The sequence below is a fragment of the Musa acuminata genome, chromosome BXJ3-1 (assembly GCF_036884655.1).
Source record: "Musa acuminata AAA Group cultivar baxijiao chromosome BXJ3-1, Cavendish_Baxijiao_AAA, whole genome shotgun sequence".
Classification (NCBI taxonomy): domain Eukaryota; kingdom Viridiplantae; phylum Streptophyta; class Magnoliopsida; order Zingiberales; family Musaceae; genus Musa; species Musa acuminata.
In genome coordinates, this window is record NC_088349.1 from 41,779,857 (window position 1) to 41,796,467 (window position 16,611).

General features: G+C 32.7%; 2 protein-coding genes across 4 annotated transcripts; both read right to left on the reverse strand.

The window, feature by feature from the left end:
• Window positions 1-647: 647 nt before the first annotated feature.
• On the reverse strand, window positions 648-5,595 carry LOC103974138 (uncharacterized). Its single transcript, XM_009388900.3, has 3 exons — window positions 5,005-5,595; window positions 2,784-3,010; window positions 648-991 (listed from the first exon to the last, which is right to left on the reverse strand). The coding sequence occupies exons 1-3, from the start codon at window positions 5,226-5,228 to the stop codon at window positions 984-986; spliced, it is 459 nt and encodes a 152-aa protein (XP_009387175.1). The 5' UTR covers window positions 5,229-5,595; the 3' UTR covers window positions 648-983.
• A 588-nt stretch (window positions 5,596-6,183) lies between these two features.
• LOC103974139 (light-harvesting complex-like protein OHP2, chloroplastic) lies at window positions 6,184-13,277 on the reverse strand. Of its 3 annotated transcripts, none has more exons than XM_065135772.1 (3): window positions 12,819-13,277; window positions 6,578-6,718; window positions 6,184-6,480 (listed from the first exon to the last, which is right to left on the reverse strand). In XM_065135772.1, exons 1-2 carry the CDS (start codon window positions 13,187-13,189, stop codon window positions 6,604-6,606), a joined length of 486 nt encoding a protein of 161 aa, XP_064991844.1. In that variant the 5' UTR covers window positions 13,190-13,277; the 3' UTR covers window positions 6,184-6,480; window positions 6,578-6,603. The 3 variants fall into 3 exon arrangements, with proteins under 3 accessions (XP_064991844.1, XP_018677272.2, XP_009387177.2); XM_018821727.2 differs by having other exon boundaries at window positions 6,574-6,718; XM_009388902.3 differs by having other exon boundaries at window positions 6,184-6,718; window positions 12,819-13,276.
• Between the last annotated feature and the right edge of the window lie 3,334 nt (window positions 13,278-16,611).

Genomic DNA, 16,611 nt, shown 5'->3' on the forward strand with positions numbered 1-16,611 from the left:
CACACTTTTTTTGGATCATATTAAAAAATAATTTAACCCGTTTAAAAATAATATAATTCTTCATCTACATATCTATTTATTTAAATTTTTTCTATTTTATTGTTAAAGAGGTTAAATTTTATATTTCAAGTAAAAGGTTATAATTTCTATTTTAATTTTTAATCAATTTAAGGTGAACAAAGAATTTGGGTCAAGAAATCACTTAAATATTATCAGAAATAATTTTATAAAGCCTTCTTCTACACGACTACACAAAAGTAGACTGACTCACTTTAGCAGCCACAAATATCAGAACAGATACGTTTGGAATGGAAGAAATGAATGAAGAAAATGTGTTTAGAAAAATACAAGATAATAATGCATTAGAACAATCTGGAGAATTAGAAATCACTGACCTTTTAGTCACCAACATGTAGGAAATTAAGATCCAAGACTACTTCCAAAGTCCATCACGCATGGGTTTATCACCCTTGTTAATCAAAATAAGATGGAACAACAGAATATGCCACTAATTGGTGGTCATTCTTTCACAACTTTATAGAATCATCAACAAAAAGATCTAAGAAAGAAAGAGTATCACTTCACACGTGTTATACTTGGGCACACACCCTAAAAAGAGAACAAAAAGACATGGAAGTCAATCACCATAAAGAAATAGAAGGGGCAAGTCACACTTTGAATTGTTTTTGTTTGATTACATATTTAATTGGGTTGCCGCAAGACCATCCAGTAAAACAATTAATAAAAGATTAACCTTGCTGGTACTCAGATAGCAAAGTAGAGCATGTCATTTCTGATGTGTCGTATCACATTTAAGCTCCTTCACAACTTGACAATGGAGTTCCACAAAAAGAAAATTCTTTACAGCAGCCACTATAACATTTAACTGCTTTCAGTGATGTAAATCTCTCTGATTCTGAAGAATATGAAGAAGCATCAGACGTGTATTTGGATTTGTCATATACCTATGCTCTTTTAACCTGTCAAACATCTGCAGAGAATAAACCTCAGAGTCAACTAATGCCTATTATAAAAACAAGAGTAGAGTAGAGTGATTAAAACGTAAAAGTTATTTTGGACTCTGTTTCTTAAAATCCTACAGAACATGAAGGCACACCTCATAACTCCGTGTGTGTGTGTGTGTGTATGTGTGTTACATGGATCCTAAGTTAGAATGATACATAGGTAGCTTCCAAGTTCACCTAGAACCAGGTAGTTTCCACCCTAATTACTAACAAAAAGTTATTAGTAATTTAGTAGTGGACCTACTTTTTTCTGGATCAGTGATTTAAAAAGCGCTAGATACCAAAAGGCACCAAGGGCCCAAAAAGCTTTAGGCGCTAAGTGCTCGCCCGAGTGAAACGAGACTCTCTGAAATATTAAAATATAAAAAATATATAATATAATTGATAAATATGTTTATTTAAATAAAATATGATATTAAATTAAAAAGATCTAAAGTACCAAGATCTAAAAAAATCTTTTAGTAACAAAAATATCAAAAAGACTCAAAACACTAACGTTTTAAATAAACAAAGATTAGCAATGTTAAAATCTATATTATCAATCTAGTAAATAGAGATTACTTTATATAGTAGTTAACAATCTACTGTTAACAGTATATTATTTATAGTTAACAATAGTTAGAGAGGGAGAAAAGAACTATTTATTAATAGTAAGGGGATAAAATTGTCACCGACAATGTTGAAAGTGACAAGGAGAGGCAACGGTAAGAAGCTGGCAATAGTAGCAGCGGTGAGAAGCTGGCAGTAGAAGCGGAGGATTAGTTTAAGACAGTTGCGACAGCACTACAAACGACAGTAGCGGAAGCGGCAACGACAGAAACTGCAGACGGCAGCAGCGATAGTAGCGGAAGCTACGGATAACAACAGCGAAAGTTCCAAAGGGAGTCCGTCAGTGGCGGAGGAACCAGTGGTCCTCTCCCTCGACAGGTTGAGGAATTGCACACGGAGCGACGACGGAAGGAAGCTATGGGCTCTTGCGAGGCCATCAAACCTGTTCGTTGGCGACAGAGGAAGGCTCGGTCTGCTGCATCTGCGACGGAGGCAGTAACAGAAAGCGTCGGTGGCGGAGGCAAAAACAACGCTAGGGTTGGCTCAGGGTCGCGCAACCGTAAAGTGCCGCTTTTGAGGGTAAGTAACTATGTTAGTTGGTTTAATCAAACCAACTAACTACTATCGAACCAAACTAGACTTAAAAGTTTGGTTTGATTACCTTATTTGAACCAATTATGATTTAAAGCTTTCAATTATGATTTAAAAGTTCAGGTCATCTAAAACTATTTAAAGCTTTCAATTAAGATTTGACGATATACCAGGTAACAAAATATTCCTAAAAAGAAGAAAACCACTGTAGTTATAAAAATGTCTGTCTGATTTGAATCATTAATTACTGTAGAGGATGCAAATTTGCATAGAAAACACAAGGCTTTGGATCATGGATGAGGAATTGGAAGCAAGGTTCTAGGCACTATATCATGTCTTTTTTTCTAAAAAAGTTTAAATGTGGCAATAATATCTGTAATTTTGACACAAAAGGATGGCAACACAGATAATAATTTTACAATATCCATTAACATTGAAGTTAATGAAATTAGAAGAAAAAGTTTTTGATGCAAGCAGAGGGCAAACTTGCAACTCCAAAAAATAGTAGTCACTGGTGAAGAAACCAACCATAGTATTTTAACATTAACAAAGGTGTGCATTTGCCACAGAAGAATAAGAATACAAATGACCAATAGCAATAAGCAAAAGATTGCTTACTTGAACGAAGCCGTGTGATAGGAATTTCTTGCAACTCCCTTCTGATGCACAGCCACTCACCAAGCAAAGACATCAATGCCAAACCAGTGACATTAACAACCCACCAGGTAATGGAAGATGGCCAACCTCCATATATAATGCATATAAAGAGATGAATAATGTAGAGGGTAGCTGAAAAGTCCAAGCACTTTTTGGCTCTTTCTACCAAATATAGCAAATAAATTGCCCTGCTCAAGAAAGAAGAGGTAAATTAAGGAATAAATTCTGTCATCAGCATTCACCAAGCATGTTTAGTTTTAAAAACTTTAAATATTATTTAAGTAGCCTATTGAAACGTACCTATGCTAATGCAACAGCGTGCCTAGATAATCAACTTATTATCTACTCTTCCATCACTTTTTTAGTTCGGAACATTATACACTTAAGAAAATTGAACTTTTGAGACCTCCATAATCAAGATGTATTATGACTTGTAAAATCATTCTCAAACTCATAGATCCATTGTGAGACAAGGAAGAAAGTTCCCATATCGATATATTAGGAAAAAGAGTACACAGTAGGTATCAAAGGAAGAGGTAACTTTGACATTATCATGTATGAGCATATATATTCATGTACGAATATATGTATGATAAAACATGCACACATGTCTAGGGAACATAGCATGGACTTCCAGTACGCACTATCCTAGATACCAAAACACCCCTGTAAAAGACAAGACTAATCAATAATATAACAAGCTGCTCTTCACCATAATATTCAAATGTACTTTGCTAAAGAGATTTTAGTCTAGGAACACCTGATACCTATATGACAAATCCAAGGTATAATGTTGTTGGTTATAAGCAGCCTTTCCTTTTGAAGGCAAATCCTACTAAGCTACCAATTTATTTGGAAGAAAATTGAATTCCTACCAAAGCAGTAAAAAAGATGGGTAAATGGCAATTGTCGAAGGTAAGCTAATGGTAATCTTGCACTGATCAAGACATCAGATAACGGATAAAAATCACAAAATATTAGAGAATATGAGCACTGAAGTCAATGGTACACTAGTACCAATTAGTATTGAATGTAGAATTTGCTGCCTTCTTCCCTTTAGTATCATCAGATGAACTTTAATGTCTACACATAACTATCAATATCTAATGGCAAAAAACAAAATAATGTAGATAGGTAAACTATTTCATCCACACAATATACTTGCAAATACAGAACTGCCAAGAAATAATATTTTAATTTAGAGACGAATCTGTTTTTCCTAAACATGTGACGTGACAAATCATTGTTGTTATTGTTGTCATTGTTTTTCTTTTGTTGTTTCCATTGTATTATCAATCCATGTGTCTTTTGTAAGACTATGTTAGTACCATGAGAAGCAAACCATGAATAATGCACAGCAAGAACTACTTGAAAGCCGTCAATGACTTTCTATAGCGATATCAAAGAATCTTTTTCTCTTGATAATAATATGAACTAAGAACTAGATATATCTTGTAAAGTCACTTTCATGAGTCATGTAATGCATAAAACGTCCTTATTCTTACTAGCCAAGTGTAGGCCTTGTTTTTTCAAGGCAAAAAGAAAGCATTACAATACCAGATAAGGGCATTCTGTATCAAGAAAAAAACATAGAGTCATGAAGAAAGCTGTGAATAACAATATGTAACTCATAGTAGTTAGAAGTTATAAATACATTTCTTAAGTAAGAAATAAATGTTATAGTTAGGGACTCGAATGAGCTGCTATGGAGCAGTTTGTAGGGAAATATTAAAGATATTTCAGATGTGTATGGCATGAAAATTCGGCCTCCATCATACAAATTACTGTTCAAGAAAGATAGGTGAATCTGAGAGGACTGCCTCATTACAGCCAAATATCATTGGACAAAACAAGTGAAAGTTGAGAGCATGGATTATGATAAATACTTTTGTTTCGCAAGCCAAAGGTCCCTAGAGTTAAAGAACCACAAAAACTGGAATTGCTATTCATTAAATATCAATGGCAACTCACAGAACTAACAGTAGTGATGTGTGTAAACTTGAATATAACATCGAAACACATATTTCAGACCACATGTTCAACGGAGCCAAATTACTATTTGGAGGCAAGCGTAAAATGAACAATAAATATAAAGAGTTCAAAAGGAACATCAGTTTCAGAAAGATAACTCCGAAGGTTTGAACAAAATGATATGCAAAATCAAGAAACATGATATTTTTACCCAGCGAGGGAGCTGAGAAGGAACGAAACAATGGCGCACCACCCTGTGACGGTGGAAGCTGTGAGCGTCGAGAAATCGAAGAAGTACATGAGGCTCATCTGGGAAACCCGCGTCCCCACAAGAATGGCCATGAACGATCCGAGGGTCAGATAGTACAAGCACTGAAAGCAGACGATCTGCGACACGATGAGCCACGGATCCCACACGATCGCCCCATAGAACATGACTCCTCCTCTCGCTCCAAAACCCTACCTTTCTTATGTTTGCTCTCTAATTCAGAGCAAGAACCATCTGAATCAAGACTCAGCAACAGACAGCTTCCAGTTCTCCTTTCAAACGATCGAACGGAGAAACAGACCAAAGCCTCGACAATTCTCCAACACAATTTCCAGATTTAAGATGTCGAAGAAGAACAAAAGCCAACGCTAGCAAGATCGGGATCCAATCCCCGGAGCGAACCACGAAGATCTGTGCTGAGATGAAGAGGAGATCGGAACGAAGAGAAGTCCCCAGCGCAATCTCCAGATCTCAGGTGTAGGATTTGGAATCGCAGGGAAGAGGCGAGACTGCGAGATTCGTGTTTGCCCTCTCACTTCCGCCTGCCTTGTGATGAGAGACGCGGCCAGCGTGGGGCCCACATAAAATGACGCATCCGGTCAACCACTCCTTCCGTCCCCTCGAAGGACTGGTACGCGTATGGGTAGTTTCGTCCGAGGTGTTAAAAATATCTTTAGCCGTGTTTTGTGTGTATATTTGATTTATTTTTTAGGGCAAAATAAGAATATCTTCAAATCCATAAGGCTTTTTCTTTTATATATATATATATATATATATATATATATAAAGATAAATGATGAAAAATTTACAATAGATATTTTTATTAGATTATAATATTGAATGGCTCACAAACACCTCAATCGTTGTGATCTACATGATGAACAGATTAATTTTATCTATAAGATGATACTGAGGAAAATAATAGAAGATAAAAATAATTATTGTAAAAGTTTTATTGAAAAAGAAGTGAAGAAGTTTTATTGAAATAATTTTAACATGAATATATTAACATGTCCTTCTCTCTATACATATTAGAAGAGAGAATGTGAGTTTGCTAGGCAAATGACTCTGATACCACGAGGAAAATAATAAAAGATAAGAATAATTATTATAGAAGCTTAATTGAAGAAGAAGTGAAGAAGCTTTATTGAAATAACTTTAGTTTGAATACATTAACATCTCCTTTTCCTATTTATACATAGGAGAGAGGATTTTCTTCAACATAATAAAAGATTTTCCTCAGTAGAATGATTTTCTCATATGAGAAAATCTTATCTTCTATTGTTCATCAATGGCATCTTCATAAAAGTCTTATTAGAAAGAAGCTTCAAACCTTCACAAAGCATTTCAATAATGACAATTTCTTTTTCTTCTTCCACAAATATTTGCTAGTTATGATCAAGAATGACTTCTACATGCCTGTGATGTAACAGAGGAAGGGAAATGTAGTGAGTGTGTAAGAGAAGACAGATTCATGATGCTTTCAAAAACACTGGTCTGCTTTGATCGAACCTACACATAAGTGGATTATGATACGAGGCATCAGTCCAAGTCCACAATTCCAAAATTGGAGAGAAGGATCTTTAGCTGTTGAACCAGGCTTGCACCTGTTGCATACTCTGTCAGCAAGCCTACTGCAAATCCAAACATTGCCCATCTGCAAGATCGCACAGAAACAGAAACTGGTGATTGAAATATCCTTTAGAACAAGCAACAGAAACCCATGGAGAAGTTGATGGGGTAGCAGAATTTAATTTCATGGGTTGTAATAAATGACATCAAGAAAGAAAATTATGATAAACCAGTTGGTAAAATCTCACGGTAAGGATTAGAATATTTGATTGATACTAGAAATTCTTATGTATAAACTGTAAGTATAAAAACTTTGGTTACGCTTGTGTTATGTAAAAAATTGTAATGCTAAAGATTAAAATCAAATAATAATACATCAAATATAAGATAAAGTCATTCAATTTATATGTACATCGTCGTCCAATCCGAAAGCTGCACCAATATCGATTTATAAGAAAAACTAGATTCGTCTTCTCATCTCTTATTATCCCTCACAAGATCGTTATAAACGATATATTAGGATTAAGAATAGATATGTAATCTCAATAACCGATTGTTTAAAGTCTTATCCTTTTATACACAAGAGCATAGGGTCTAAAATGATAACTACGAGAGTCTTTATCATCTCTTAATGAATTCTATCATAATTAGATTTTCTTTCTATTGATCGATAATTATAATCAAATCTATATGCCCGTCCATATAATAGAGGCAGTTGGTTTTATAACTGCTTGTGTGTGAACACTAGGAATATAGTGTAGATGTTCATTGGAGAATGAATTCACTGAATAATTCACTCATAGAATATTGGATGGTTAATGATATCTCATCATCAAACAACGGTTTTGTGGTCTTAGTTGTGTGTATAGTCTTTAGACTTGAGACACCAAGGATGTCCTGTATGAGTATTCTGCTCTTTGATACCGAACTTATAGGTCTTGAGATTCCAAATATAGCACAATAGGTCATCGGGAATAGTAGTCAATCTTACGAGAGCAATTGAGTACCAATAGAGGATCATTCACTCTCAATGTCATAAGAGGAATATTTCGTGTATTCTTACTCAAATAAATCTATGACTAGGGTCATTCAGATTAAGGGAGAATGAGTTCTTTAGAAAAATCCGATTAGAGCAAGACTCGAGAAGATTCCGTATGGGGCCAATAACACCACACCCGGTATTCGATCTCTAGAATATTAGATGGATGAGGGACTACACATATATAATAATTGAGTATAGACAAGTCCAATGGATTAGATTCTTTTATACCATCTGGGGACTATGGCGTAGTGGCTTAGTACGTTTATAGTCGAGTTAATGAATCATAAAGGGATGATAATTTACTAAATCGAAAGGAGTTCTGAGTCAAAAGGAGTTTTGACAAATGCAACTCACGGCCAGCTTGGTATTGGGCCTAAAGGATCATACACAAATAGTGGATGACATGACAAATAGAGGTTGAGTATGTGATATCCAATAAATCCTTATTTTATTGGATTTATTAGGTGAGACCTAATAAAAACTTAGAGTGCATAATTTAATAGAGATCTAATTTTCATTAAGCTAGGGATAATTGGATGGAGATCCAGTATCCAATATGCTAGGATAATTGAATGAAAATATAGTACCCAATATAATAGGATCCATTAGGGTTTATTGTAGGAGCTCTCTATAAAAGAGGATGTGGGACTAAAAGGGTTATAAGGCTGGACCCTTTAGCCACCACCTCCCTAACTCCTCTCATTGCTTCTCCTTAGTCGACTACCCCTCTCTTTGGTGTGAGAGGGTAGCAAGAAGGACTACCCCTATTGCGTTTGTGGTAGTGCATGAAAGCGAGGAAAGAACATGTCGTGAGAGAAGGTGTGTTACCGCTTCATCCTATCACGTGAATCACCGCTAGAGAGGAGAACACGAGATCTCCTTCATCCACAGACTGAGATTTGTAGAACAGGGATATACGAGTTCCCTTAGGTGAGAGCATATCACGAATCTTATGTAGTTTTCGGTTTCATGAGTTTATCTCTCCCGATCGTCGTACCATTTGATATAAATTTATTTTTGAAAAATCGATTTCTATTTTATTTTTCGAGGCGGTGCATATGATGCTCTTCCAAGTTTTTCAACAATAGTATTGTTACATTTAGGTATATAATCATAAACTATATAGATATCTAAAATATTATCATCTTATCCTATAACATAATTACTCGAAATAGATTCTTTTTTATGATTATCTATATCTCTTAATTATGTGTCATTATGAATATTAATTTTTTTATATCATTTAATATTAATTTTATAAGTTATTAGGTTAGATCACTTTAACGACTATAAAATCAATATAATAATATAAAAGATAATAAAAAATATTTTATAAATATTAAAATATTCATTGTAGTTCACATCTTATAAGTCTACTATCCTAGGTCACTTTGATAGCTACCAATCAGAGAAAACTTAAGGATATGAGTTACAAATAATATTTAATAATTTTTTTTCAATCTAATGTATGTTGAAATAGTTCAAAAATAATAAAATAATAATCATAATAATTATTAAATATTAATCAATATAAAAAAATCATATGATAATTATAATTATAAAAAATCATATATCATACTTAAAAAAAACAAATATTATTTCATAATTTTAAATATATATATATATATATATATATATATATATATATATGAATAACTAAATAAATATCTAAAAATAATAACTATATTTTAAATTATTAAATATAAAATTTTATCAATATGTTATATAAGAAAACTATAAAGACAAATAATAATTTATATTTTTTTAAAAATTCATATGAAACTTTTAGATTAATCAATCCTATTTAATTGGGCTACCCAAATTGAGCACATATATTTTGAGCCAACCACATGCTAAATTAGGTCCGTCAAAAATTAAAGTTGATCAAAGTAAAAAATTGATCAAAATTTAATTAATCAGATCTAAATCTAATCAAACAATCAAAATATAATCATGATTAGGTCTGATAAAAATATTTGATTAAAATAAATTAAATTAGTCAATTTTATAATTGAGGACATAAGAGAAATCTTTAAGTTTTGAAGAACAAAATTATAATTTTATGTTAAATATAATAAAAATATCCAATTTATGAAGGGCATAACTGAAAAATGAATTTAAGAACATAGATTAGAATTATTTAATTTTTTTGAGGCGTAAAAAGATCATTTTAATTAAAAATTTCCTAAAATCTCTCTTGCAACCGTTGTAGTTGCTTTTCACCTTGCCCATATATGCAAGTCTCACCAGCGATGTAGTAATCGTCTATCGCTTGCACACTACCCGTGGTAGCATGATTGTTCTCACACAACTAACTAGGAACCTCACCATCATCGTATCGTGCCATAATGCTCACGCGTGGTTATGCATCAACCAACGACTACACCATCATCATGCCCACGTGTGTTGTGCATCGACTAGTGACCACATCGTGACTGTGTAGTGTTGTGCCACCATGCCAACCTGCGATTATGCACACGCTCTGATTATCGACCCCAACGATTATCGTGACGTGTAGTTGTGCTCACACTTTTGCTTGTTCAATTGCTAGAATTTGATGTCTAATTGATGCCGACCACAGCCAGAAATGCCACCATAATGGCATTACTACAGTTGTCACATTAGTTGCTAATAATGACACTACTATAATCGCTGCAATCACTACAGGTAGTGGCACTACAACCACCGCACGTAGTGGCACTATTGTAATCACTGTAGCTATCATAGGCAACGACACTACTAGAACCACTTATGACCAAGGCAAGTCAATCGTTGCTAGGCTACTACATATAGGCAACCATATATGTAGTTGTCGCTAATTGTTGTACCCCACGATGCTTCTACTACAAAAGCAACTATTGCTTGCAATTTGGTTAATAACTATTGGAGGTCGCCTCCCTCAATAATATTATTATCAACAATAAGTTATTGATGGTGGTCTATCGATCAAACATGAGAAATCTCACATTAACCATAAACAAATGATAGAACAGACTAGAAATAAAAGCATATCAACAACACAGATGAATCATTTAAGCATCGTAAATGAAAACTGAATAACACCTTTTCTCACGAAGAATGCTAATAAATAGATCTAACGTATTTAATTTTAAAACATGACTTTAATACTAATTATAAACATAAAAATCATGATTATGCTTTTGTTGTATGAAAAATTTTAATGCTAGAAATTAAAATCAAATAACAGGAGATCAAATATACGATACGTACTTTTCGATGTCATTCAAAAAGTCTTTATCTGATTTATAGATGCATTATTATCGGATCCGAAAACTAAAGCTATATCGATATGCAAGAAAAACTAAACTTGCATTCTTTGCTTTTTCTATCCTTCATAGGATCCATATAAGCGATAGATTATGGACTAAGAATGATAATTAGAAATCTCTCTAATCATTTCCTAAGAAATTCTATCATAATTGAACTTTCTTCCTATTGAAGTAATCAAAATTTAATCAAATCTATAATTTATCTTGCATAATTAGATAGAACTATATAATCTAACACAAACATCTCTTAATCTAACTCATTGTTTCGAAGATACTAAGGATAGCTTAATACCATTTGCAAGATCACCAAACAACAAAGAGCGAAGCAAACAAGTTGCACAGAATCAAAACAGGACAATCAACAGCCAACATTCTCCAAAAACAAACAGGAATCCATGGAGAACTCGACGGAGTACCATGAATTCATTTCATGAATTGTAATGAACAGCATCTAGAAAGAAAATTATCATAAACCAATCCGTCACAGTTCGTCATAAGGATGAAACATGTGACGATACTATGAATTCCTGAGCACATACATTTCTGGTCATCAGTTTAGAATTAATCAACTTGTCATTGCTGTTTAGAAGATCGAAACACAGAAAGCCTAACACCCATGAGCAAGATCACTGAACAACAACATACAGCAAAGCAAACAAACCGCGGGGAAGCAGAAGGTGATAAAAGAACATCCAACGTTGTCTAGCAAAAACAACAGCAACAAGCAATCCATGGAGAAGTTGGAGTACTGCGAATTCAATTCATGGATTGTAATGAACAGCACTAGAATGAAAATTTTCTGTAAACCAATTGGTCACAGCATGCGATAAGGATGAGAATACGTGACCTATACGATAAATTCTTGTGTATAAATATCTTTTGACCTATATATATATATATATATATATATATATATATATCTATCTGATGGATATATTACTGTCAACTTCTATCTAAGTATTTTGATAAGTAGTTTGGATTCAATAAAGTTGATGGACTAATTAACTCATGATGCCTGGATTATGACAACTGATATCAAAGCCAATCTAGTATCAAGACATGATGAGAGGAATCAGGTAGAAAAAAACTATATGTGAAAGGAGTAACTCGCTTGCCATAGAGTCATCATTGAACTACGCCTCACACGCATCATGTTAAGATTTGATTAAGCCCTTAAGTAGGAGAGTTTTTAAGATTATCTTATAAGAATTTAATGGGCGTACGATTGTCAACTTAAGATTAAGTATTTTGGTATGTGATTTAGGTTTAATAAAGTTGACAGGTCAATTAACCCACTAAGCCTAGGTCAGAACAATCGATATTAGAGTCGACCTAATATTAATGTATAGTAAGGGAAGTCGAGTAGGAAAAGACTATCCGTGGATGAGATCAGAGAACACGTCATAACATGGAGGGTTACGTCTCATATACGTCATGTTATGATTTTAAAGATCTAATAAGTATATTATTATCAACTTCAGCCTAAACATTTTGATCAATGATTTAAGCTAAATAAAATCGATAGACTCACAAGTATAGTATTCCAATCACAGATCTCTTTCTCTAAATTACTAATGCACAACTATAGTATTACAATCACAACAATCTCTTTCTCTAAATTATAATGCAATTAGTCCACCAGGTAAATTGATGTCATCTTCATGCGATTGAGACTCGATAAATCACCTATCAGATAAATTTACGTAAATCGAAGAACAATTGAAAGACACCAATCCTATCTTTCCAAACCACATATTCATATAATAGAGAGATGAGATGAGGTGAGGTGAATCTTTCATCTAAAAAATTAAGTCATAATGAAAAAGGCATAAGCCATCAATTCTCTCTGGTACCTGCCATTGCTGATCTCATTCTTGGTCAAGAAACCAAAGAAAGGACCCTGGTCTGCCTCCTCAAGCTTCCTCTGCTTGAAGTAGTCCTGCAGCTCCTTGGCCACCTTCCTCTGGTATTCCAAAGTCACCACCACCGGCTGCAGAGGAGCCTGCGCGGGGGCAGGGGAAGGTGGAGCGAGGGGTGGTGAAGAAACAGAGGAAGAGGAAGAGGGAGGGGTGGGTGGGGAGAGAGAAGGAGCTGCAGGTCTCCTTAGAGGGCCCTCAGCTTTGGAGCTCCTGATGATGGTAGATGGCCTGAGAGGCAATCTGTGAGAAGGATGAGGAGAGATTCTGATCTTGATGGAAGGAAATGAAGGAGCCAAAGAAGACATGCTTTTTTGCCTCTCACTCTCTTTTTTCTTCTCCTTTGGTTTCCCTTTTTGTGGTCTTGCGCTTACTTTCTTAGGGGCAAGACATGTTTGAGAAGACAAAGGGAATAAAGAGGGTCCATCAAATTCTCCAAGTTGTGGATAAGGTAAAGAGGGATTGTTCTTTTATTTCCCCCCAAATGATGGAAGACAAATTATGTCTCTAATTTTTCTTTTAAACTTTTTTTTTTTGGGGATTTGGGCTCAAATTATGTCTCTAATTTTTCTTTTAAACTTACATTTTTGGGATTTTATTTCCCCCAAAACTTACATTTCTTTTAAACTTAAATTATGTCTTCAATTTCCCCCAAAGCCTAAGAAAACACTTACATTTTTAAACTTAATTTTTCTCTAATTATGCCTTAATAATCACAAGAAGATGATTAATTTAATTAGTGATATGAGAGGCTATTTTAGTTGATAAAAATTTTAATAAATTATCATTAAGTTTTTAGACTCTTATCATCAAATCTCCACAACTTCTCATTTGTAAAAAGATGCAACAAACAAAGACTTATGTGAAACACTTTATCAGTATCAAAATTGATATTATGACTTATCATTATAGATAACTTAAAGTCTCTAATTATATTGGATTTAGTATATTTATTTAAAAGATCCATCAATATAGATAGATAATTTTTTTAATTAAAATAATTTTATATTAAGATAAAATACAATCAACTCATTTAAGCTTCTCAACTAACAATATATTTTATTATTATTATTATTATTATTATTATTATTATTATTATTATTATGGTTTTAAGATAATTAGAGATAGGTTTAGTTCGAACTGTAATCGAATCAAGCCGAGAGGATGGTTCAATTTCAACTAGAATCAAATTAGGCCGAAATCAAAACTAAATTGAATCAAAATCAAAACCATCCCAAGTATATTTGAAAATAGAAACTCTGATTTGATTCTTGCTCCTAAGTAAATTACTAGCTTTTCCCTCCAATAGTCATATAAACGGTTATATTTAGAGATATTTTTATCATTTCATAATTTAAAAATACAAAATATATATATATATATATATTTGCCCCTTCTAACAACTACATAATATATAATTTTAGGGGCATTTAACAAAGAAATATCCCTCAAATCTCTCATTCTTCTTCACACCTTTAATTAAGCACTCATTGAATTTTAAACAACAATCTCTTAAACCTTTTTTTTTTCCTCTTTTCTTAATCTGATGGCAAGTGAAATCCTTTAAAAAATTTAATCGTGACAACTCAAGAAAGCCAATGCATCAACATTGATGTCAAGTCAGACATCAGTGATATAAAATATTCATGTCACATGTAATTACTACATCTAAGTTTTCGAGTTCAAGAATGAAGATATAAAATATTCCAAAAGAAAAACATCCAATGCAAGTCGGGGGGGGGGGGGGGGGGGGGGGGGGGGGGGTGTTAAATGCAAATTTTTGAGGACCTTACTTCTCTCACTTTTTATTTTTTTTTTAGTTAAAAAAATCATGAAGTATTAGCTAGATTAATCATCATTGAACATTTGTTCTTTAGTTTTGATGAAAATGTCAGATTTGTTGATTATTATCACATAACGAGTTCTTATACCACTCTTATTCGCACTTTACATGATATTTATAGACAAGATTTGTAAAATATTTTTCGAGCTTTCGATGCTTGTGTTTACATTTATTCTGATATTTTGAGTGATTACTAGCAAATACATATACTCTTACATGAAAACCACTTGTCATTGAATAAATAACGATGCTTTTAGAGTTTTCCATGCAGTTGATAATATTTATAGAATGATAAAAATAATTTTATAAAAATATTATTTGATTTTTAGAATATTTAATGATTTTGATAATACATCGGCAAATATCACTTCTATTATGGAATTACATGTAGTTTGTTAACATGCTTTTGGTGGTGTCTTTTAACATGTTAGATGTGCTTGTCATGTTTTGAATTTATGTATACAAGATATACTTACATCTCTTAGAAATATTTTCTTATTAAGCAAGCTATTGATAAAAGAATCATCCACAATTAATGAAATAATTGACCAAAAAATTTGCTAGTGATGTTCCTACATGATAGAATTCTATATATGAATTGCTTAAAGAATATTTTAAATATAAAAAGTTATCATGTACTTCTATTGTAAATAATGTTAGACAAATTTGTTGATATCCATAGTAGCATTGAGAATGTGTGTGAAAGAATTTCAAAAGTTTTTAATAATGTGACATATACTTTATTTGGTGTTTATTATCCTATTGCACATCTTTTTTGTTGTTGTTTGTATTAATATTGTTGTTGGTGCATTACAAGAATATGAAAATGATAATAATGGTTATAAAATTAAAATCGATAAATTATTTTCCTAAAATTCTATCGGTTTATTTAGTTACATGTGTTTTTGATCCTCCTATTAGATTAAATTAAATGGCTTAAGTAATTATTTATCCATTTATTTTGAAAGTTTAGGAATAAATATTGATATTTGTGACAAAATTAAAGATAGATATTAACTAATATGACCATTATAGTGTTAACTATAGTAGAGAATATGATACCTCCGAATCTACTTATTAAGTGTTGGTGGGATAGTAAAATCTTTATGGGAGAAAAAAAAAAAACTAAGGGAATTCTAAGCTTGAACAACGTATCTAACAATATTTATTGAGTTTATTGAGTTTGACGATAGTTGGGGAATGGTGGGTGTGATACACAATAATATTTCTAATTTTCATGAAAATTACAAGACAAATACTAAATAAACTATCGGTTTATTTAGTTACATGTGTTTTTGATCCTCGTATTAGATTAAATGACTTAAGTAATTATTTATCCATTTATTTTGAAAGTTTAGGAATAAATATTGATATTTGTGATAAAATTAAAGATAGATATTAACTAATATGACCATTATAGTGTTAACTATAGTAGAGAATATGATACCTCTGAATCTAAAGTGTTGGTGGGATAGTAAAATCTTTATGGGAGAAAAAATATTGGGAGAAAAAATATTGGTACAAAGAAAAGAAAAGAAAAGAAAAAAAAACTAAGGGAATTCTAAGCTTGAATAACGTATCTAACAATATTTATTGAGTTTGACGATAGTTCGAGAGAACGGTGGGTGTGATACAAAATTACAAGGCAAATACTAAAGACTCTAATGGCAAAGGTGGTTATGGAGTAAGCCTTTAGCTAAGGTAGTGAAACAAAAACAAGAGATAGTCTATAAAGAAAATAATATCGGACATATCATATCAATAGAAGAGATTATTTGAATTGAAATATTTGACAATGACAACAATCATGATTAAATATTTATGATCTTACTTAGTTGTATATCAAGTTTTTTTTATTACGTCATTTCACATCTACACTCGAGTTAT